At 52.9% G+C, this 22,565-nt stretch overlaps 1 protein-coding gene across 3 annotated transcripts in view; it reads left to right on the forward strand.

Annotated features, from left to right (window-relative positions):
• EDAR (ectodysplasin A receptor) overlaps positions 1–22,565 on the forward strand; it is a 91,271-nt gene that overhangs the window by 39,156 nt on the left and 29,550 nt on the right. For all 3 annotated transcript variants that reach the window (XM_011234372.3, XM_002926901.4, XM_034658905.1), the window contains exons 2-4: positions 18,930–18,998; positions 19,721–19,843; positions 20,613–20,794. In XM_011234372.3, coding sequence (XP_011232674.3) covers positions 18,930–18,998; positions 19,721–19,843; positions 20,613–20,794 — 374 coding nt within the window. The remainder of the gene's footprint in view (positions 1–18,929; positions 18,999–19,720; positions 19,844–20,612; positions 20,795–22,565) is intronic.

The following is a 22,565-nucleotide window of genomic DNA, read 5'->3' on the forward strand; positions in this document are numbered from 1 at the left end:
CATCTTTGCCACCTGAAACTCTGTCCCCATGACACACCAACTCCCCATCCCCGCTCGCCCAGCCCCTGGCACCCACCATCCTACTGTCTGTCTCCATCTGATGACTCGAGGGACCTCATGTCGGTGTAGTCACACGGTGTTTGTTCTTTGGTGGCTAGCTCAGCATGATATCTTCAAAGTTCACCCCTACTGTAGCACGCATCAGAATTTCCTCCCTTTGTAACACAAACTAGTATTCTATTGCACGGATATACCATATTTTGTTTCTCCCTTTGAGATCCATGGCATTTAAAAATAAATATAGATCATTTTTATTAGCTGAATTTTTATTTTTAAATCATTTCAAATTCGTTTTCCTGGCATTCTTGGTGGTTGACATTTAAAACACTGGTGGTCTAAATAAACCAAGTTGTATTCTTTCTACCCCGTCCACTAATTAGCTCCCCTAAAAACTCTAGAGACACTTTCTCTATTTAAGAATTTAATGTTTCTTTCTAATTACCAGTTTTCTAGGCTTTAAACGTATTTTTTTTAATTTTTAATACCAGCATACTCTAGTTCCAAATCCTTTGGCATCATCTTAGGGCTGTTGGCATGGGAATAAATGGCATTCAGACTGCCAAAGTAGTGAAATATGTAATGAAACACCTAATAAAAGGTGTCTTTAAACGTTGTGTACTTGGATTCACTGGCATAACATTCCTTATTGGCCCCTGGAATAAACAGGCGCCCCACTGGAGCAAGAACAGGGAGTGGGCTCAGGAGGGGCTCAGCCACACACACTGCCTTGCTTTGGCTGATGGCCACGCAGCCGTTCATCCTCGGTGAGGACTCCTGTCCCCTGGGCACAGACAGGGAGGCAGCACTGTGGGTACACTCACAGCTCCCTAGGTGTTCCAGCGTCAGAAAGGTACAAGCTATACTCATGCACTTTCTGGTTTAGAAGGCAAGGTACAATTTCTTGAAATCACCAAGCTGGTATACCACGGTGATTCTGGAAACCCTCACCTCTTTCTACCAGGGAAGTGTCAGAACTGCCAATAAGCAGAGACACCATGGGCCCTGTGCTTCCCCAGATGTCAGCTCCTCAAGGGTGGGGACCACGTCTCTGGGCTGTGGGTTGAGTGTGGCCTCTGTAGCCAGGTGTCCTGCTCAGCCACTCTGCCTGACCCTGTGACCTCAGGAAGGTCCAATCTCCACAGGGCGCCCCAGTTGCCTCATCTACACAGTGGGAACCCTGGCAGGACCCCCTCGTGGGCTGATGTGGCTCCTGGACCAGTGCCTGCTCCTGGCAGTGCCCAGGGGTGAGGGCGTCTGTGCCCATCCTAACCCAGCACCCAGCTTGATGTGTCTTTATTGAGCCTATTGAGTGCATGAATGCTCAGAGCCTTCCCAGCCTGCCGTTAATCCAGGAGACCCTGCTTCACCCACTGTGAGAGTAACAGCTGTTTTAGGTTAAAGGCAACAGTGTGGGCTCCATGGCCAACATCTTGCAGGCTTGGTCAGTCAATTTTAATTTTCTCAAAGAAAATACACTCCTGCTGAACAGAGGACTCTTTGCTCCTGTGCGGCTGGGTGGCACTTGCCTGTGCACACTTCTCAGTAAGTACCCACATGGAGCCTTCACATTCAAAACGCTTCTGCATAAAAGCATCCCCTCCTATCATCAGAGAAACGGGCAGGCAGGGAACCCTGTGTCCCCATTTTAGATATAAGGTGACTGAGGCCCAGTGAGCTTACACAAAGCCATCCATCAAGATCTCAGGGAAAATAGCGCCCCCTGTGGCAGATCCAGCCAGGCTACCCGCGCTCAGCCCAGGGCTGGGATGGCCCTGGCTGGAGGGCTGCCAGACCTGTCCCGCTGGGCCTATGGCGCCCTGCAGGGCACGCTCCATACACCTGCTCGGAAGGGAGCCCACCTGCCCATCTCCCAGGACTGGAGGGCAGACAGCAGCACCCAGGACGCTCACAGCAAGGGCAGACTCCTGCCACTCTTCTTCCACACACCAGCCAAGGAAAATACACCATCGTCTTGGCTTGGAAAATCTCGTTCAGAAAGCAGCACTCCCAAGCCTGTAGGGTGGCTCTTCACACTGATTCTGGATCACCCAGACTAGTCCCTACCTGTCTCGGCTAGGGCAATGCACTACTTTCAGTTGCTTTTTACAAAGGATACTCAGCACTTCCGCGGTGACTCCAGTTCCTCCTCTTGGAAGAGAGGCGCAGGGCAGGGGCATGAATACAGGACCATGACAGGACATCTGTATCGCGTTCATATATAACTTAACCGCACGAAGAGGGAACGAAGCCATCAAGGGGAGGTTTCAGTCTCCACCTCGGGGACCCCTCGGACTTCCTGAAGGCTCGTCAGAGCAGGTCCGCCTCTGGGGGGCTCTTCATGAACCTACAAGGCGCCTTCGTTAGCCCGCCCTCACCAAGTCTTGCCCGTTACTGTGCTTGAAGAGAGAACATAAAAAACGAAACCTCTTTAAACCGGTAGAACGAGACCTCGAGTTTGACAGGAAGGATCCAAATGCACAAGTTGCTTGCTTCGTGCTGGGACTCCAATGCAGGGGAAAGGGTCTCTCCAAGGGGCACCGAGTGTGTGTTCCCGGCCCTGCACCCAGGCCAGCAGCCCGCAGAAAGGCCACCTGTGCTGGGCCATTTCCACGTCAGGAGACTAAGGCGGGAGGGGTGGCTGATCCCAGGATTAAGAGCCCGGAGACGATCCATCGGCTCGGGAACAAACAAACAAACTCCAACTTCAAAGACTGGGCACGTGAGGATGTCTGTGTTGTTGCCTGTGGGTCGTCTTCGAGCCGCCTCCCCAGGTTCTTGGGGCACGGACTCTTCATGGGAGTCCCAACTGCCGCGTGCGTGCCCGGGAGTGAAGCAGCCGAGGAGCTGGCACGATGTCGAAAGGGGAGAGTGATAACAGGAAGCCATCCGCTGGAAGCCAGCGGCTCCTGGAGTCTTCAAAGGCCCCCCTGTGGGAGGGGGGACGGAGCCCCGCTCACAACAACAGACCCACTCAGTGAGGCTGGCAGTGCCTCCCGAAGAGTGTCCAGCTCTCACAGGTCCGCAGCAGTTAGATGAAGCCCAGTCCACGTTGCACGGACCCTGGGCTCCCGTCCTGACTTGCCCCTCTCACCCTGTCCCCTCCCTGCTCTCTCTGTGGCTTTCTCTGCTGCTCCCCTGTTCCCCAGGCTGAGCAGAATGGTAGAAAGGAAAACTGTGGAGCAAATTTGTGCCCAGCTCTCCAGCCTCTGTCTGTGTGGCCTCAGGCAAGTCACTCAACCTCTCTGAGCCTCCATTGGCTCATGAGTTAAATGGGGAATAGTGAGGGCCTACCTTGCAATGTTCAGAGGATTAAACAAGAATGTGTGTATGAACTGGGCCTGGCTCTGGGTACGCCCTCCATAAATACTCCCAGTAGGCTGAGAGGACATCTGCCCACAGCAAACACACCTGAGGGCTCCACTCCCAAAACACGAAGCCTGAAGAAACCTTTCTCTTAGGCACTCCCCAGGTTTGCATCAGATAAGGGTCACAGAAAAGGCCACTGCTTTCTCTAACTGGAAAGGAACCTCTGAGTGGAGGGACCTTGCCTTGCAGCAGAGTTTGAGTTGTGCCCAGTGATAACCCACACCCACCATCTAGCCCTGCTTCCACCTCCCTGGACACACACGTTCCCAGCCTTTCAGGTCCCCAGGACCACAGCGTCCCAGGAAGTGAGGGCACAGGCACACAGTGTTTGCTTCTTCTCTGAGCCGGTTCTGTATGTGAACATAAAAGCATCTTAGGACAGAAGAACTTTGTCGAGGTTGGTTATTTATAATGGCGAACAGGCCATTGTCTTCAGGACACTAGCAATCTTTCTGAAGTGACTGAAAAGCATCGCTGGATTAGCTCTGGGCAAATGCTATCATTTTTCTTCTCCCTTGACCCTTCACTTTTGGCCATGCTCAAGCTGGTGCGGGAGGGGACTGCAGGTCTTATCTGTGGACCCTCACAACTGACGGGCAGCATCTCTGTGGCAGCCATCAGCGGGGCTAGGGGGTGGCCAGGGCGGAGGGGTCGGGAGCAGGTCAGTAGAAGCAGTTTGGAAGCTGTGGGCTGGTTCCTTCCAGACGGCTCTGTGACTAGAAGCAACCATAAGTCCTCTTCTGGGGGCGTCTAGAACAGACAGACCAAGCCCGGGAGCAGCCCTGTTGGGAACCTGCCTGATGTTTTAGTCACCTACAGCAGATGTGCGGTCAGGACGCCCAGGTCCAGGAAACAACCGAAAACCAGTTTTAAAATGTCGTCTTAGCAAAAAGAAATCAAACGGGTGAATGAATAAACATGGTGTATCAGTACCTGGACTATTACTCAGCATTACAAAGGAACAGACCGGTAAGTCCCAGAACCCAAGGAAGCACAGTAATTATGTTCAGTGAAGGAAGCCAGACACAAAGAACACGGGTGGCACGGCTCCACTCCTGTGAGAACTAGAACAAGCAGAACTAATCTTCCGAAACTGGCCCAGTGGGGCCGGCGGATGACTAAGGGCAGTGTGAAGACCTTCTGGAAGCCACGGGACAGTCAGTATCACAACTGGGGTGTGGTTACACGGCACACACAGCGTCGGTCACCGACCTGCACGCTGCAAGTGCGTGGGTTTTATTGTGAGGCAGTTATACCTCAAGAAAGCTGACTGTCTATCAAAAGTAAGCCTTAGCAATAAGAACATGGAAATATGTGCCGTTAGCCAGAACAGTAAGCCATCGGCTCTCAGGAGACACACGGACTCTGAGACGTGGCTTTAGTCCCGTTGAACTGGCCCCCTTGACGCGGCGTCCACATGTGGGCCGTACGTGTGGAGCACACCACACGTGTGCGGTACTGGAGCTCGCTGCCTCAGCAGCAGCTCATGCCTTGCTCTGAGCCTGACTCCCACGCACGTTGTGTGGCGATGCTGTCGGGTTTTGGCTACAGAAGATGAATAGACTAGGAGGCCTGACCACCTTCATCTCCAGGCCTGTCTGAGGCTCAGTGCCTCCGGAGAGCCCGGCCTGCAAAGGCATCCGCGCTGAGGGGCCGTCTTGTCTCTCTGGGCTCTGACTTCAAAGAGAAGCGTGTAGGGTAGAGCAAATGGGGGTGCGGCGGGGGTGCAAGCTACATGCCCTTCACCTGCCTTCCACACACCCTCAGCTCACCTCTCCTCTCCGACAGTCGTCTGGGAGGCCCCCCTGCCCCGGCCTCCGCCACCCAAGTGGGAGCCGTCTCAATTACCCACAATAACCATCCTCAAGAGCAGCAGGCTGTCTGAGGGCCCCTCGGGGGCAGGTAATAATAGCAACAATTTTTGGATCCTTCTTGCCTCATTGCTTGCCACAGCTTTGTTGCTAATTTAGGATCTATTGATCCCAGTGCCAATAAGTGGTTTATCTCCTTCAACTTCCTTTACTTAAAGGATATCTGCACCGTCAAATTAATGTCTCTTACTTGGCTGACATGGCTTGGGATTCTCATAGTGTATCTCCAGTAACTTTTTCATGTTCTCGTTTTGCTTGTGCTGTTGAGTAAAATCGGCGTGCTTCCGATACGTCCCCGTACCAAGCCTCACCTCCCTAACACAGCGACTATTTTAAGGCACCAGTGCTCTGTTCTCTAGCAGACCCAGACCCAAGAAGAATGGCTGGATTTGGGAGTGACAGGGTGGCCTGAAAATGTTGCTTTCCAAATATTGCTGAGCTGCTGAGAGCAAAGAAACAAGGCCAGTGAGCTGAGCGAGAACCCAGCACAGTAGCCCCTTGCCAGAAAAAGAGAAAGAGTTCTTGATTTTGCCAGAATGCAGGTTAGGAAGTAGCTCATTATTGGTCTTTTGCTTCAAGGAGAGGACAGAGCAGTGACCTGGAGGGACTGCCCTGCAACTTTCAATGACCCCAGTGGGGCACACCCTGCCCAGGTCTCAGCGCACACCCGTCCTCCCTCCTCTCCCTCTCCTCGGCCATTGTGATTCTAGTCTACCCCTGACCCTCCGCCCTTCCCTAGGTCTGTACAGGCTTCCCGACGCCCCGACTGGTCCCGTTTACCCACTGCCCCCATCACTCACCTCCACCCGTGTCCATCCCACTGTGCCTCTTCCGTGTGGCCCACCACACTGAGGCACCACTGGGGCAGGGAGGGTGCTGATTTGTTCAGCTTGGTCTGGAGTAGGTGCCCAGTAACTATTGCATGCATGGATGGAGGGCTGGAAAGATGGAAGGGCAGACGGATGGGTGGATCGATGGACAGATGGACAGATGGAAGGTTGGATGCCATGCATATTGAAGTGCTGGAGAGCGGCTGCTCTTATGTCTCAACAAAATTTTATGTTTATATGTTTATATAAGAGCCCTAGAAAGACTTGGTTATGTAATTTAAAGCAATGGATTGGAGTTACAATAATCTTCCTGATTTTACCCTAAAAATGCCTTCTGTCGATTTTGATAAGGCAATAAAATAGGAACCCTTTTTAAAGCTTCACCTGGCTTTATCTCTTCTACAAGATCCGTTCAGCTCTGAGGCACTAAATGAAATAGAAATGAAACTGTGACCACATATCTTTACAGCAGGAATTCTGGATAAGGATAATTGCTCTCCCTCTGACTTTCCAGATGGATATTTGCTGGCCACATTATTTTCATGAGCGAGCCATCAAGAGACTGCGGGAGCGTCCAAGTGCCATGTCCTTTTCCAAGTGCAGGAGGGAGCTTCCACCTCTCTGGGCTCCAACCCCAGCTCTCGCTGCACAAATGCAGAAGCACCTGCTTAATAATGTAATTAGTATTCCGAGAAGCTGGGGCCCAGTCTGACGAACAACAATAATAATTTTGGTGTTTAGGGAGTGTTCTCAGGCCATGGCTGTCTACAGCACTTCATAAACAATTACCATCAGCGCTGGTTTTTCTGTAGGAAAATGAAAACTGACAGGAACAGGTGAGTCAAATAGAAAGATGTGATGTGAACAGAAATGTCCAAAATGCTGCTTTTCCTTGCTCTTTGCTGCCTTTCCGGATTCTGCTGCTGAAGAACTAATGGTCCTACAGAATCGGAAATAGCTGGACGTGCTTGTTTGTACCAGTGGTGATCCTTCAAAGGAAAGGCTAAAAGTAGCCAAAAATAAATGTTTCATGTGTTATATGTATCCTGTTTGTGCAAGAATGTCGATTTTCTGAGTATTATTTCAATTAAAACTTAAAAATAAAACTTGCGGACTCTCATTTTCAACCTTCAACTCAAATCACCAGAGCCTTTGCCAACATCTTGTGGGAAAGCTCCACCCAAAGGTTCAGCCCAGCAGGTTCGCCCAGTGTCACCTCTGCAGGCCTGGTCTTCTGGGGGGGCCCTGTCTGTAGCTTTCTAGCAGAGCAGGTCGAATTTCTCAGGTCTTCCTGCCCAGCAACTCCTCGGCCAGCTCCCTGCCCATCTCCCATTTCCTCCCACCCTCCCTGTGCATCACCCCACCTGTCCCAAAACCCTGGGAAAACCAAGGTCACTGCTCCTGCTTCTCCTTGAGAACCCATCAACCCTGTGCCCTGTTAAGCCTTTTAGAATACAACAGGCATCAAATGAACATCTTGTGATGAAATCCCCCAACGGTCTCTCACCCAGTCTTTACACCACAGGCTGACATGAGAGGCAAAAGCTGGAGACATAGAATTATCCCAAGAGTAAATTCTAGTGGGTGCAGCCAGCTGGCACCTGAGCACAATGCCTCCAACAGACAAGGAAAGATCCTTGACCTTAGAAAAAAATTGTTATGTATATACACACATGAATACAGACATATGTACATAAACATGTGTATATACACATATATGATGTATATATGTTTTCAATGAGAATTATATCCTTGAGAGGATATATGGACACTGTCCCTGCCCCAGAGATGTTGGTGAAGGCCCGTTAACCTGTCATGGCCCTGAAACCTTCACCAAGGAGCTCTGAATAGAAGTTTCTTAGTGCAGTGGTCAAGAATGGAGACTGGTCTTGAGGCGCCTGGGTGGCTCAGATGGTTTAGCATCTGCCTTCAGCTCAGGTCATGATCCCAGGGTCCTGGGATTGAGGCTTGTGTTGGGTTCCCTGCTTAGCTGGGAGTCTGCTTCTCCCTCTCCTGCCGACCCTCTCCCTGCTCATGCTCTCTGTCTCTCTCTCTCAAGTAAATACAATCTTTTTTAAAAAAAGAATGGAGACTGCCCTTTAAAATCCTTGTGCTGTGTGATTTAAAGCTCTAAGATACCCCGATGCACTGCATTGCAGGAATTTCTCTCAGCTTTCCTTCTCTGCCCCTCTGGCATTGCCCTCCTGAGTCTTGGGAGGCAGCGAGGTGCCTGTCAGCCTTGGCAAGGCTTTAGCACCTCTGCCCCTTTTCTTGTGCTCTTTCTGACCCCTGGCTGCACTTTCTCAGGCAGGGAGGTCCAGCAGGGTGGCAGCCTTGCCTGCCCCGCCAGAGAGGCTAAGAACAGGACAGGCCATTGAATTTGCAGGGCCATGCAAAATGAAAGTGGGGTGCCCCTCCTTTAAAGTCACTAAGAAGTTCAAGGCGGCAAGCTCGGGGACCTTCCTATGGGCTGTTGTGCTGTTGTGATTGTTCCCAATCCCCCGCTGCAAGGGGATGGCCTGTCCCAGGACATCTTCCAGGCGCTTCCAGTGAGACAGACTTGACTCAAACAGAAGTGAAAGACAATGAGTTAAGCTCTTCACAATCCAGCACTAATTAGCTCTATCCAACTGGGTTGGGGGGGAGGGGCTTCCTGAGAGCCATAAATCACATCAAACGGAAATGTTTTCAGCTGCTCTGATAATGACCTCCACAGGCTCCTGGAGGGTGAGTGAAGGTCTGTCTCTGTTGGTGGGAAGTGGAGGCCTTCTGGGGAGTCTGGGGAGCAAAGGAATCCTGTGGATGTGTGGGGGAGGAGGCCACCAGCAGCCTTCCCCCCGGGGCAGACTTCTGCAGGAGGGGAGAGTATGGGAGGCCAGGGAAGAGAGGGTAGTGTTGGGTGGGCAGGGAGCAGGGAACCGCCTCCCCAGAACATAGGAGGCTGCCAGCACCTTGCCTCTCCACAAAGCACTTGTGCAGAGTACCAGGGTGGGCCGGCCACAGACCTTGCTGTCTCTGTCTCCCATCCCCCACCCCGCGATGTGGGCTGGAAGGACAGCACCGCACCCCGGGGAGCCTCGTGGGACCTCTGTCCCCAGTCACTGCAGCTGGATGAGGATGAGGGGACACAATCAGCCAGCACTGCCTTCTGAGAATTCTCTGGCAGGTGAGCCCACTGGAGAGGTGGAAGGGGCCAAAAACACAGACCCACAACCTACATGCTTAAAACGTAACTTGGAAGCACAGGCTTCCCCTGGCTCATGGCCTCAGCCCCTTCCCACAGATTCGGGGTGGGCAGTGCCTAAGGTGTGGCCCTGTGGTTTACACCACCTTCCCAGAGAGAAGCAGCCTTTTGGGAAGAGGCAGCATCTTGGGTGGTCGCATTCCAGGGGTGGCCCAACTGGACCAGGATGGTGACACGGACACTCAACTGTCTGCTGGCACTGGCGGTGACTCTCTGTATTCCAAAGGTGGTAGCTAATACAGAGCATGGCCTCCTTCCTGCCGTGGTGCGTGCCAGCGACCCGGGGGCAGCTGTGATGACAAGTGTCCACTGAGGCAGAACCAGCCCTATGAGGGTGAGGGTCATCCCAAAGGCAAACTGCTGTAGGGAGGAGAACTTTTACTTTCTTCCTTTCTCGGTTCTTTGGCTGGTCTGATCATTAAATTGACAGAAGACAGATGAACAGGGGAAATAACAAATTTAATTTTGTACCTGTAGGAGCCCATAAAAATAGGAAACTCAAGTGACCAAAGTGGGCAGCTTTGTACCTTTCAGACAGAGAAATAGTAAATTAGGGAGGAATGGACAAGACAAGGAAGTTTGGACTTGGGGTAGTAAACAAGTAAATGGTTTGTTTATACAGCCTTCTCAGCCCTGAATTCCCACCTCTGGTGATAAGGACGTCTCCAACTCCTGGTGCAGGAAGGACACCTTTCACAAGGGCACAAAGGAGGGTCAAAGTGTCTTTCTTGCACCAGCTGTTTCTTAACTTCAATTCAAAATAATATGCCAAAGTGGCATATTTGGGGGTGGCCCGCCCTGAACCCCATTATAGCCCAGCATGAAGCTAGACCCGAGGGAGTGGCCCTTAGAAACGTAAGAAGGGGCCTGAAGTTCTGTGTAATTGTGTGTTCTGTCTGCTGGGCAGATAAAGATGCCATGGGGCAGGGACTGTCTGTCTGTCACCGTCCCCGGGGTGTCTGTAACATAGGAGTAGCTCACAGTCGCTGTTGAATGAAAGATGAATGAATGACAACTAACCAAGCGCACACGAATCCCCGTGTCCAGTGCACAGTACTGGGTGGGGTGAGGCCAAAGACAGCATTTGTTCCTCGGGAGCGGATCAGATTTAAGGAGAGAGAGACCCAGAAGAAGCCCTTGCCTGGGTCTGCAAGGAGGAAGCAAACAGGGCCTGAGTAAGAAGTTAGTGGAGTTCCTTAGAGCAGCACTCCTCAAGCTTTCAGGTGCACACACAGCCCCGAGGACCTGGCTGCACAGCAGGTGCAGAAGCAGCAGGACCACCCGGGGCCTGAGACGTGGCATTTCCACCCAGCTCCCAGGTGGTGCTGCTGCAGCTCCAGAGAACCCCCTCGGGCAGCAAGGCCGGATGGATACGGCTCTTCGTGCCTTACTGTCCTCTGATTTTACCTTATTTCGGCCTTCCCTGATTATCCAGGCCAGCTTGAGACTTGGAGGAAGGGTCCAGTCTGCACGTGGCTGTGTGAGGGGAAAGCCGCTCCCACCCTGCTCATGTCCAAGGGCGAGATGGCCACGGCCTGAGGGCCACGGGCAGCCTCTTCCATCGCTGATGTTGAGAGCTTTCGAAGACCATGTTTCCCATACCTCAAACGTACTGCCGGTTATCCAGTCCCCAAGGCGAGACAGGTGCCCATGATCCTAGCAGAATCCTTCTGCTACCCACGCAGTCTCATTAAGGGGGAGCTTCCGAGCAAGTGAGGCAGGATGTCATCTCCTGGGAAGATGGCCCCTGCTGTCAGAGGAGAAGCAGACTGGGTTCGCCAGCAGGGTCCCCCCTGGAGCCGCCAAGCCCTGAGCAGGAACAAGCCGCACAACCTTCCTGAGCCACTGCTTTTGGAACACGGGAGCCCGACCGTCTCATGACCCTTCTAGGAGCCTGTGTGGGAGAGAGTGTGTGAAACGGTCAGATGCTGTGAAAAGGTGAAAGAAGAAGGCATTACTGTTCTTTCTAAGCCACTCATGCAGATGGCAGTAACTCCCAGCCTTGCCCGCAGTAACTCAGAGCTAAGAAGGTCAAACCCCCTCCCACAGTCTGAGATGCAGCCACACAGCGGTCACTGTGACCACTGTTTGCTAGCCACATTGTCGTCCTTTCCCTCTGTGGCGTTTCCAAGACATGAAGCCCTGCCATACTTGGGGTCTCCTGCATTCCTCATAGTAATCGCTCAGTTGGAAAGGGAGCCCAAGTCCTCCATTCTCATAGAGGAGAATGTGTGCTGCTGCTCGGGGTCATGGGACTACCAAGAGAGCAAGAAAGGAAACCTCCTGAGAGCAAGCCCCCACGGGAACCCACACCCCTCAGACCGCGTCACTCACTTAGAATAAAAAGATATCTGTCTACATCATGGGTAGCCTGGACCGTGTTGACTCATATACAGGGCGGCAGTAGTGAGCAGTGGGGGCCGGTTGTGGGGACAGACTGTGTGGGTTCAAATCCTGGCTCTGTCCCACTGCTGTGCAACCTTGGGCAAGTTACACATCCTCTCTGCACCTTGGCTTCTGCCTGAGTAAATGGAGTTATAGAAGTCCCCACTGGCTCAGCAGCAGTGGGGAGCAGGTGGTTAAGACGGGCTAAAGTGCCCAGCCTAGTGTCCGGGAGATACTTAGCACTCAGGAAGTGCGAGGGTGGAGGATGGTGTGCCGATGTCACCAGCAAGTGCGGTTGAGGAGACGGGTGCCCCTGGTTTCAGGGAGCGAGTGAGTGCAGGGTGCGCTGCTGGCTAGGGCCTAGGCAGCAGGTTAGCACAGGGCAGCATGTGGCGTCCCTGCACCCTCTGGCCAGATGGGGACCCAGTGCCGGGCGTCTCTGGCTGCGTGGGCCAGCAAGGACCTCCCAGGGAGTCTGCAGCTCCATGAGTCCCCACAGCCTCTCTTCACACCGTCCTGCTTCACGTGCTACTGAAAGCACAGGCCTCATTTCTTGTCTTCTCTGGAAGACCAGCCACGGAGCAAGTTATCTCCAAACAATCAAGACTGTTCTTCACCTGTCCGTTAACTGCGGTAGAGGAGAACCTATGTGTTGGAATGTGGTGTCCTTTCTTTACTTTTTATCTTGAAATCATTTCCAACTTAGAGAAAAGCTGCAAGTATTCATTATCATTCTGCCAGATGTGGTGTCTGCTGGCCTCTGGTTTCCCTCCCTAGTCACAGACGGTTATGCCTCCTCATCTGTGGGAAGCCTGGCTTTCTCCGGAGGTCTAGAAGGTCTCCTGGAGTGGAGGAAGTGGCCCAGTGGTCTCCAACCTGGAGGTTTTCTGTCTGGAGAAAGGAAGGCTCCTGAGGATGGGGGCTCCTCTCTTTCGTGCTCCACCCCTCCACAAGGTCCAGAGCAGGGCTTTTCTCATGAACAGGTCCTTGTCCACGTGACAGCCAGGGACAGCCTATTAGAACCCAGGTTGCCTTAACGCTGTGATGGCCACATAAACTCTTCCTTGCTCAGATCTTTCTCCCAAGCTCAACTCATGTGTGCAGCTGCCAGAGGCTGCCTCCTCTTGGAGGCCCTCCAGGCTTTTCAGTGTGTTCACATTTTGACACCTCCCACCTGCCCCCATTCCTGCTCAGCAGGAGCCTAGCACACCCAGGAGCCGAGCAGAGACATGGGCCAGCCTCGGTGCTCTGTCCCCTCTGACAACCTGCTTCCTTAGTTCTGGACCCCCCAGGCCACCCCCTGGCTCCCCTGAGGTCAGGCCACCATCAGCTCCTTGCAGGCTTCCTCCCTCCTGCCTTGTCTTTGTCTAAGCCAGTGGTTTTCAGATTACTGATCATGTCCACGTGGTGGTTTACACGATCATTTTCACGGGCTGCAACTACTGACGTTGTTCCAATGGAATAAAAATCCCGGGATGGGGTAGATCACAGTCCACTGTGCGCAGTAAGTGTAAATGTTGTTTCACATGACTTCGTGATACGCGCGTGTGCGTCGGGTAGCACTGTGACATACACTTCCTGCCAGAGTGGCTCCTTCTGTCACTGCAACGGGAAGCTGGTCCTGCCACTCTGTCGCTGCACTGTCCAGCCTTGCCTGAGGTCCATGGCGACCTCCAGACTCCATCCGACCTCGTGCTCAGCCCTCTGGTCCAGCCGTGGCTTCTCCAGCCGTTTGGGGCCCCTGCTCCTACTTCCTAGGAGACCTTTTCCCACCTCTTTCCAACCCTTACCTGCCCTTCAGGACCTAGCTGAGACTTAGCCTGCCCTGATCTCACCAAGAATGGGTCAGGTGCCTCCGAAGGTGCAGGCCACTGCCCCGCACAGCATCTTCCTAGCCCGTGGTCTCTGGGGGTAGCTCGGTCAGTGGCTGAAATGGCCGTGGTGAGAGTGTATCAGTGAAATAACCAAACACTCCCAATCAGGCCCTCCCTGCCCCGCACACCACGGGGTGCCCCCGAGCATCTTGGACCTCCAGCCCCCAAACTTTGGGTGACCCTCTGGCCCTCTCATGCTCCAGTCACCTGGAGGGCAGGAGGTGGGCCTCATTCTATAAGCCCTTCACCTCTAGCCCAGAACTGGGCCTGACTGGAGAGGCTTCGTAGTTTTGAATGCTATGAGAATGTCACCGCAGAGTTGACGTATCTCACTCCATCCAGCCCTCCAGGTTAATAAAGCACAAGCTTCCCGAGGCCCGCTCCTCTGCCAGCTACCCTGAACCTTCTGGTTTTGTGCCGAGCCCCAAGCTCTCCCCAGAGCACTTTGAAGCAGGGGCCCAGGCGCACTATTCCCAGAGCGTCATCCCAGCCCGTCTCCAGAGGTCAGCCTGCTTGGTGTCAGCCAGTCTTGCCACAAAGTGAGTATGTTATAGGGAAGCCCTGTGCCAGAAATGCCAAGGCTGGGGCCAAAGTGGTGGTCATAGCAGGAGAGACCAGTTTCAAGTTGGGAAGAGTCAGGCCTCCTTTCCTCCCCCACATGAGGTAGGCATTCCTCTGCCCATTTCATGGATAGGGCACTGAGGCTTATATATAACTGAGGCACGGAGTGGCTATGCAACTTGCCAAGGTGTGATTCAACCCTTGCTGTTAATCACCGCTCTTTTTTCTTGCTATTTGGTTAAGGGCAGGTCTGGGACTACAGGCTGAGGTCACGGACGGAAAGGAAACGAAACATGCCAGTAATCCCAGCCGCACTCAACTCTCCATGTGGGCCCACAGTTCCAGCCCGTCCCCTGACCCTTGATTGCGAGCTCACGCAGGGCTGGTGAGGGGTTAAGCCAGAGCAGTGCCTGGGTAGGGGTCAGAGGTCCACAGTCATCTGCTGTCGTTTTCATGGTTGTGCTGTTCTAGAAGGAAATAGTGCTGAGGACGGAATGGTAGAGTCTGTGGGAGGAAGGGGAAGCAGGGAACAAGAGCAGGGTGGGTGGCACTTTCCTGCAAAGGGCTCACCTGGTCCCAGGTCTCTGTGCTATCACGGAAGTGGCCACAGGCACTAGGCCACAAAGACGTGGCCATGAGACGAGGAAAATGTGCTTCCCAGACCAGGCAGACAGGGTGGATTCACTGCGGCTGTGCTCTGTAGCCCCCTGAACAGGCACCCGGCCACCGGGCAGGTGCTCAGTGAAGTGGAGCCTTGTCTGTCGGTGGACGAGAAGAGACGTTTTGCTGCCGCCTTCATGTTTCCATCACTGTGGGAGCTGTAAGGGCTCAGTGCCTTCCACTCGCACCTCTGACAGCCGCGGACCAGGGCACTGCCCTTCTTGGGGCACTGGGGATCCCCAAAGCACACACAAGCAAGAGGCCATGTCTGGGGACAGCTTGGGCCCCCTGCTCCCAGGCCAGGCTGGCTTCCGAGTGCAGAGCTGCATCTCCAGGAAAGTCAGGCCTTGGAAATGGAACCCTAACCAGAGGCCGCCCCTGCCTTCCTCCCCCACCCCAGTTACTTTCTTTGAGAACTGGTAGTCGTGATGGAAAGGCACCCGACACTACAGACTTTGTTTCCCCTTGTGTGTTTGTTTTTCTATTCTGTGCTCTTGGGTTTGCCCGGGAACATCTGTAACAAGCCTCTCAATAAATGCTGCGGGTTGGCACTAAGGTGCACCCAACCCGACCCTTGTGTGTTTGCAGGGCCCTCCCAGACTGTCTATAATTAGAAGTCAATTACAGGAGAAACCCTTAGCATGCTCTTGGAAGGCCTCCAGGGCTGCCGCTCTCCTGAGGAGAGCCTCTGGCCGTCCTGTGCTGCACTCCTCTCTGCTACCCACCGTCCTGAAGCAGGCGCCCCGCTGTTGATAGGGCAGGGAGAGGATTCCTTTGTCTGCACCGTACCCTCCCCGCCTGGCGGGACTGCAGGTCGGGCCTCCCTCTGCCTCCCTCCCTGCCTGCCCCAGCTTGCTCCATTGCTAGAAGGAAAACACCCAGAAGTTCACCACTGGGGTGGCTGGATGCTTTAATCCTGCCTCAGTCCGTTCAGCCTGTTGCAGACGTTAAACACGGCGCTGAACTGCAAGACAGTAAGCACGCTAGAAAGCAAGAGAGAGCAGCTTTCATGTCTCTGGGAGAGTTTCTGGAAACCTAACCCTTCCCCCAAGTCCCCCTGATGTTACTCACACGTGACAACACCTCCAAGGGAAGCAGGGGAAAGATCCCGTAAAGATCCAGGCCCCCAGGGCCCTGCCCCCCCCCATGTCTCCGTGGGGCCTCTGTCTCTGGAATCACCCTCGGGACATCCTTCTCAGCTGTTCTCAGAGCAACGGGATGCTTCTTCCCAAAGCGAAATGTCTTTACTGCCTTTTTTCCTGATCACAAAGTTCACACATACACTTATACATCATTCTGACGCTAAGAACTGTATGGAAAGGGAGCCTTCCCCATAACCCCGTCGGTCCGTAGTCACCCCAACCCAATTTCATCCCTGCCAAAAAAGCCTTTGTTGAAAATTTAGTGGATACCACTCCAGACCTACTTCTGTGTATACAGAAGCCTTTATAAATACAGACCCAGGGCTGTTCTGTGTGATTTCTTCTTGTAGAGCCCTCGCAGTGTTACGCAGAGCTGATGCTCAGTCGGAATTTTTGCTCCTTGTGATGGTGAACAAGCACAGTACCGAGGGCTCTGCCCAGGTTTCGTCCAGCCTCTCCGCACGGGATGCGTGGGCTCTGGCTGCTCCACAGCAGGGGATGGGATGTGGGCCGCCGGTGTCCTCCCAGAGGAAGCCGCAGCCCCTGTTCTCAGGACACCGGACCCTGAAAGGTGGACAAAGCTCTTTGGGTCTGTCCCTCACTGGCCTCTCCTACATATTTATGTATAGGATGCTTCTCCTATCAAAAAGAGCTATTTCTCAACATTTGCTGCAACATGGACGGCACTGGAGGAGATAATGCTAAGTGAAATAAGTCAAGCAGAGAAAGAATTATCATATGGTTTCTCTCATCTATGGAACACAAGAACTAGGAAGATCGGTAGGGGAAGAAAGGGATAAAGAAAGGGGGGGTAATCAGAAGGGGGAATGAAACATAGGAGACTATGGACTCTGAGAAACAAACTGAGGGCTTCAGAGGGGAGGGGGGTGGGGGAATGGGATAGGCTGGTGATGGGTAGTAAGGAGAGCACGTATTGCATGGTGCACTGGGTGTTATATGCAAATAATGAATCATCGAACTTTACATCAGAAACCAGGGATGTACTGCGCGGTGACTAACATAATATAATAAAAAATATTATTATAAAAAATCTTTAAAAAGTAAACAAATAAAATAAATAACAAACAGCACATATTTTGTATGTTATATGTATTATGTACTGTATTCTTAGAATAAAGTAAGCTAGGGGAAAAATGTTATTTAAAAATCATAAGGAAAATATATTTACAGTACTGTACTTATAAAAAAAAATCCATGTATTAAGTGAACCTGCACTATTCAAACCTGTGTTGTTCAAGAATCAAATGTAATTCTGTTGTGGTCAGAGTCCAAAAAAAAAAAAAAAACAAGGATGCTTCTCCTAAACCTGCATTCCCCCCACCCCCACATCTCACTGAGCAGGACGCTGAGTCCTGAGGGATTTGGAAAAGAAGACCGTGTCTGTACATTCACAGAGCTTTCTTCCCCACAGCCCCCTGGGGCCCCGCTCTCTGCTTTTCCCACTCTGGGCCCGTCCCCGACTCCTGACTTCTCGTCCCTCTCTCTTCCTCCACCTTCGCTTCATTTCCAATGAATGATCTTCCAACTACTTTTCTCTGTAATGCCTTTAAGATATCGTATTGAAGGGGGGTGCCTGGATGGCTCAGTTGGTTAAGCGTATGACTCTTGGATTCGACTCAGGTCATAGTCTCATGGCTTGTGGGATTGAGCCCTGAGTCTCCACACTCTGTGGGAATCTGCTTGGATATTCTCTCCCTCTGCCCCCCCCCTCCCGATCGTAAATAAATAAAAAAATAAAATGCTTAAAAAAAAAAAAGATACTGTATTGAAGAGCAAAAGTCAGGGCTTTTCTCCAGAAACAAGAATGGATTTCCCATTCTTCCGGTCTCCTGCTTTGAACTACCCTCACAGTCTTTTTTGCGTGGTATTGGGAATTATGCGTTTCCATGAGCAGAGACAGCTCACCCAGATCAAGAGGGTTCAGAAGGTAAATGTTCTTGGGGGTGCTTCCCAAGGCCCAGTCTGACTCCTGTCTGAGTCCATGGTTTATTCTGGAAGGTTCCTCACACAACCCAGCCATTAGAAGAGGGCGTGCTGTTTTGTCTGGAATTCACCCCCAGTGTCAAAATGAAATAGCAGTGACACGGCAGTGGCAACTGAGGGATGTGGGTGCTCCCGAGGGCCCGTCACTTGTCTTTGTACAGTCAGGCTCGCAGGTAAAACTGCTTTCGGTTAGAAACACAGGCCTCCCATCCTGACAATGGAAAGGTGACACACAATACCTCCTCCTTCAAAGCAGTGCATTGATTTAGGAGCTGGAGAAAGCACCTGAACGCCTGGGCCATAGCCTCCCTCTGTCCATTAAGTGGTTGTGTGGCCCTGGACAAGTCACTACACCCTCTGGGCTTCAGTTGTCTTGGCTATAAAATGAAGTGGTTGGACTCATGCACTCTCTTAACCACTTTGACCACAGCCTGTTCTTAACAGGGAGAGGAAGAACCTGACAGTGGGGCTGGGAGGGCGGGCATGGGGTGGGGAAGGCCTGGGCCAGGCTCTGAGTCCTGGCACTATCTCCAGGGATGCCCGGGAGCCAGAGGATTGGGCCCCGCCTGGAGCACCCCTTTACACTGTGTAAAGCCAGGCTTCTTCAGACGCTGTGGGCGGGTGAACATTTGGTCACTGCCCTGTGTTCCACAGTAGGCTCCCCACACACTCTGGTGCTTTCTCCCTGGGATGGGTGTGACACTGGCAGGGCCATCGACAGAGTCAGCCCAGGGGGCCAAGGCCTCAGCTTTAAAATCCACCTTTGCTTTTAGGGTGTATTTGCTTCCTTCCCCACTTTCAGGGAGGCCCCTCACCCCCGGTGGGACATGGTGGAGGCTGCCGGACTGAGGGTGGAGGCTGGGCGTGGCCGGTCCGTCCTAGAGCAGCTCAGGCCGTGCTGGTGCCAGGGTGCTATGAAGGGTGTCTTTCAGGCAAAGCAGCGGGAGCAGATGGCCCTCGCGGGAGACTGCAAGTGGATGCCCTGGCTCCCCATGCTGGTGGTAAGTGCCCCAGACCCTGTGAGCACCTGCAGTGGCCCCGGAGGGGGTGCCCGTGGGAGCTCCTCTACCTTGCATGCTACCGGAGGCCGGTTCTGTGGCCTCTTCCGCGTCAGTCTGCACAGCTGTACAGTGGGATTGATGCTGCTGGCAGCCCCTTCAACTGGGCTCTTCTGCGGGTGCAGAGCACTGAGCGGCACCCGGTTCAGATTAGGCTTCTTGGTGGCTCCCTTTCTGGGGTTCCATGGATGGAAAGGTCCTTAAATGTTTCTTTGTGTTGCAATATACAAAACCCAGCGCCTGTTGGCAAGCACCGTGCCTGTGCGTCCCACTGCTGAGAAAGACCCAGGCTTCTTGCAGAGAAGAGCCTGCATGTGACAGAAACCCACTGTTCTAGACCCTCCGGGAAGAGGGCCGCCTCCTCTGGGGAGGGTGGGAGCAAGATTTCCTGGGTGAAGGGAGTTTGGAACAGGCCTCAAAGATGGGATGGAGTTTTGATGGAGGGATGAGGGGACCAGCAGTGAGGCCGGTGGCAGGGAGCGGGAGGGCCTGCCCGGTTTATTAGCTGCAGATACTGGGACCCGGCGCCGCATGAGCGCCAAGTGACTAGCAGGTCCCCCACCAGGCTCCTTCCCCTGCAGCGCCTGCCCAGGGTGCTCACCCGAGTAAGCGTGCATGTCTCTGCGGAGGCACGGAGGCCAAAAGGACGCCCTTTCTCGTGGCAGGTGTCACTGCTGTGCTCAGCCAGAGCAGAGTACTCCAACTGCGGCGAGAATGAATACTATAACCAGACCACGGGGCTGTGCCATGAGTGTCCACAGTGTGGCCCGGGGGAGGAGCCCTACCTGGTAAGTCCCCTGCCAGCCACCCCTGGACCCAGGGAGCTCTCCTTTGTCACATGGGTGGTGTCACCGCCACGTGTGTGTGGCTCTACGTGTGGTCCCCAAGCTGAATCAGGCTGGTCGCCTGTGGGCCTCAGACACTGTGATTAAAGGGTCTAAGCAGCGGTGAGTGCAGGAACAGTGCTTCCTTGGCGAGGGACACGGCCGCGCATTTGTAACAGATTTCTCGGGAGATGTTTCCATTTTTTTTTAGAGGACAACCATTTTCCTCCTCTACCTTGATCTGATAGGTTTCAGGACATCCAAGTCGGAGGCATGACTGACGTCCTGCAGGAACGGCAGGCTGACTCTTGAGTGCCGCGCTCCCTCTCCCGCGGGAAAGGCTCAGCATGTTGTCAAGGACTAGTAGAAACGCCCCCAGCGTCAGCATTCAGGGTTCTTTCAGAGAGCCGAGAAAACGCCACAGCCACAGGCTGTGTCGCTGGCAGATCGTCTCCTTAGCTGGCTGAATGTATTCAGGGACCCTCAGGAGAAGGGCAGCGTCCAAAGTCCAGGAGCACTGGGGACAGGAGCAGAGTTGGAGGCAGAGGGGCTTTGCAGTTAGGACAGGTCAGGAAGCCAACACCCAGCAAGAGGAGCCTCTGGAAACAGCCAGTGTGCCCAGTGTGTACGACGCACCCAGCGTGCCTGGTATGCCTGTGCCCCCAAGGACAGCAGGTATGGTGGGTACAGCTGGCGTGCTCACCTGTGCTCCTCTGTCCTGTTCCCCGGCCAGTCCTGTGGCTATGGCACCAAAGATGGGGACTATGGCTGTGTCCCCTGCCCAGCGGAGAAGTTTTCCAAAGGAGGCTACCAGATATGCAGGCGCCATAAGGACTGCGAGGGCTTCTTCCGGGCCACCGTGCTGACGCCGGGGGACATGGAGAATGATGCTGAGTGTGGACCGTGTCTCCCTGGGTAAGCATGGCCGCTACCAGGCCTCACCCCAGGGCGCTTTCTGCAGAAAGCCCTGAATGTCCCATTGGCGGGGCCCCAGGCCACGTGAGCACCTCAGACTACAATGTAGCATCACTCCGAGTGGTGGGGGGGGTGGGGGGGGGGGGGGGATGGGGAGGGAGGGCACCGGTCTGGAGTCAGGAAGCATGGGGTCTAGGATGGCCAGTCCTGCCACCTAGAGGAGGGGCAGCCCACCCGGGCTCAGCTTCCACGTCTCTTCCACGGATGTTAGTCATAATCATAATAGTATCTTCTGACAACCCAAATCAAACAAAATTGTTGAATACTTTAAGATAACACATGTGGAATGCTTTGAAGAAGAGAAACTAATACACTGAATAATACACTGTATAAATCTAGTGTTTTTGGTATTCTGGAAAAATCTGAGAGTAAAAGCTATTAATAGGAATATGTGAATCATGTGGTACCTATAATTCCACCACAATTCTGTTATGTATCAAAAGTTTTCCCAAAAAAAGCAAAGTGAAAATGTAGTTAGTTTGAAAGACAGAAAGATAAAATCTTCCTTCTGACAGGCAGGACACATTAGCAAGTTCTGCCTGGGAGAGGAAGCACAGCCTGTTCACCCAGGATCTACCAAGCCATGGCTCTTGCTGCTGCCTCCCTCTAGTGGCCACACAGCACAGTGCTTTCAAGGGCTACAGATAAAAACCAAGCAGTGACAAAGGCCACTTGGTGGTAGAGGTGATATAGGTGGTAGAAGTGGTGGTGGTGGTAGTAGTGATGATGGAGGTGGTGATGGAGACAGTGGTGATGATGGAAGCAGTGGTGATGATGGTGATGATGATAGATGGAGGCAGTGGTGGTGTTGATGGAGGTGGTGGGGGTGATGATGGAGGTGGTGATGATGGAGGCGGTGGTGATGATGATGGTGGTAGTGATGGAGACAGTGTTATGATGAAGGCAGTGGTGGTGATGACAATGGTGATGGTGATGATGGAGGTGCTGATGATGTAGGCAGCGGTGGTGATGATGGAGACAGTGGTGATGGTGGAGGCGGTGATGTTGATGGTGAAGGTGGTGATGGTGATTATGGAGGTGGTGATGATGGAGGAGGTGGTGGTGGTGATGGTGGTGATGGAGGTGGTGGTGATAGTGGTAGAGACAGTGGTGATGATGGAAGCAGTGGTGGTGATGATGGAGGTGATGGTGGTGATGATGGAGGCAGTGGTGTTAATGATGATGGTGGTGATGATGGAGACAGTGGTGATGATGGAGGCAGTGGTGGTGATGAGGAAGTGGTGATGGTGATGATAGAGGTGCTGATGATGGAGGCAATGCTGGTGATGATGGCAGTGGTGATAATAGAAGGGGTGGTGGTCGTGGTAGTAGTGGTATTTTGAATAGCACACTATACTTTGCAACCCACTTGTGCACATTATCTTTCTGGATCACTATACTGAATTAAGAAGAGAAAGAAAGTAAGAAGGCTATATTTAAATAAGAACATGAGGCATTAGTCTATAAGAAGAAGGAAATACATAGAAGGCAGAAAGACCCACCAACCTCAGAATAGATTGGAAGTGAATAATTCTTTAAAATGAGGAGATCTTACAAACTTGCAGAAATTAACCTTAGTTCAAATTTGCTACAGAGAAGCATTGATTCCCATGGCTTCCACCACCATCTTTCTGCTGGTGACCATCCCCCACCCCTGTTCTCTCCGGTTTTCTGTCTTCAGTTCAGACCTACCTCCAGAGCTACAGACCTG

The sequence above is a fragment of the Ailuropoda melanoleuca genome, chromosome 4, assembly GCF_002007445.2.
Source record: "Ailuropoda melanoleuca isolate Jingjing chromosome 4, ASM200744v2, whole genome shotgun sequence".
Taxonomy (NCBI): Eukaryota; Metazoa; Chordata; class Mammalia; order Carnivora; family Ursidae; genus Ailuropoda; species Ailuropoda melanoleuca.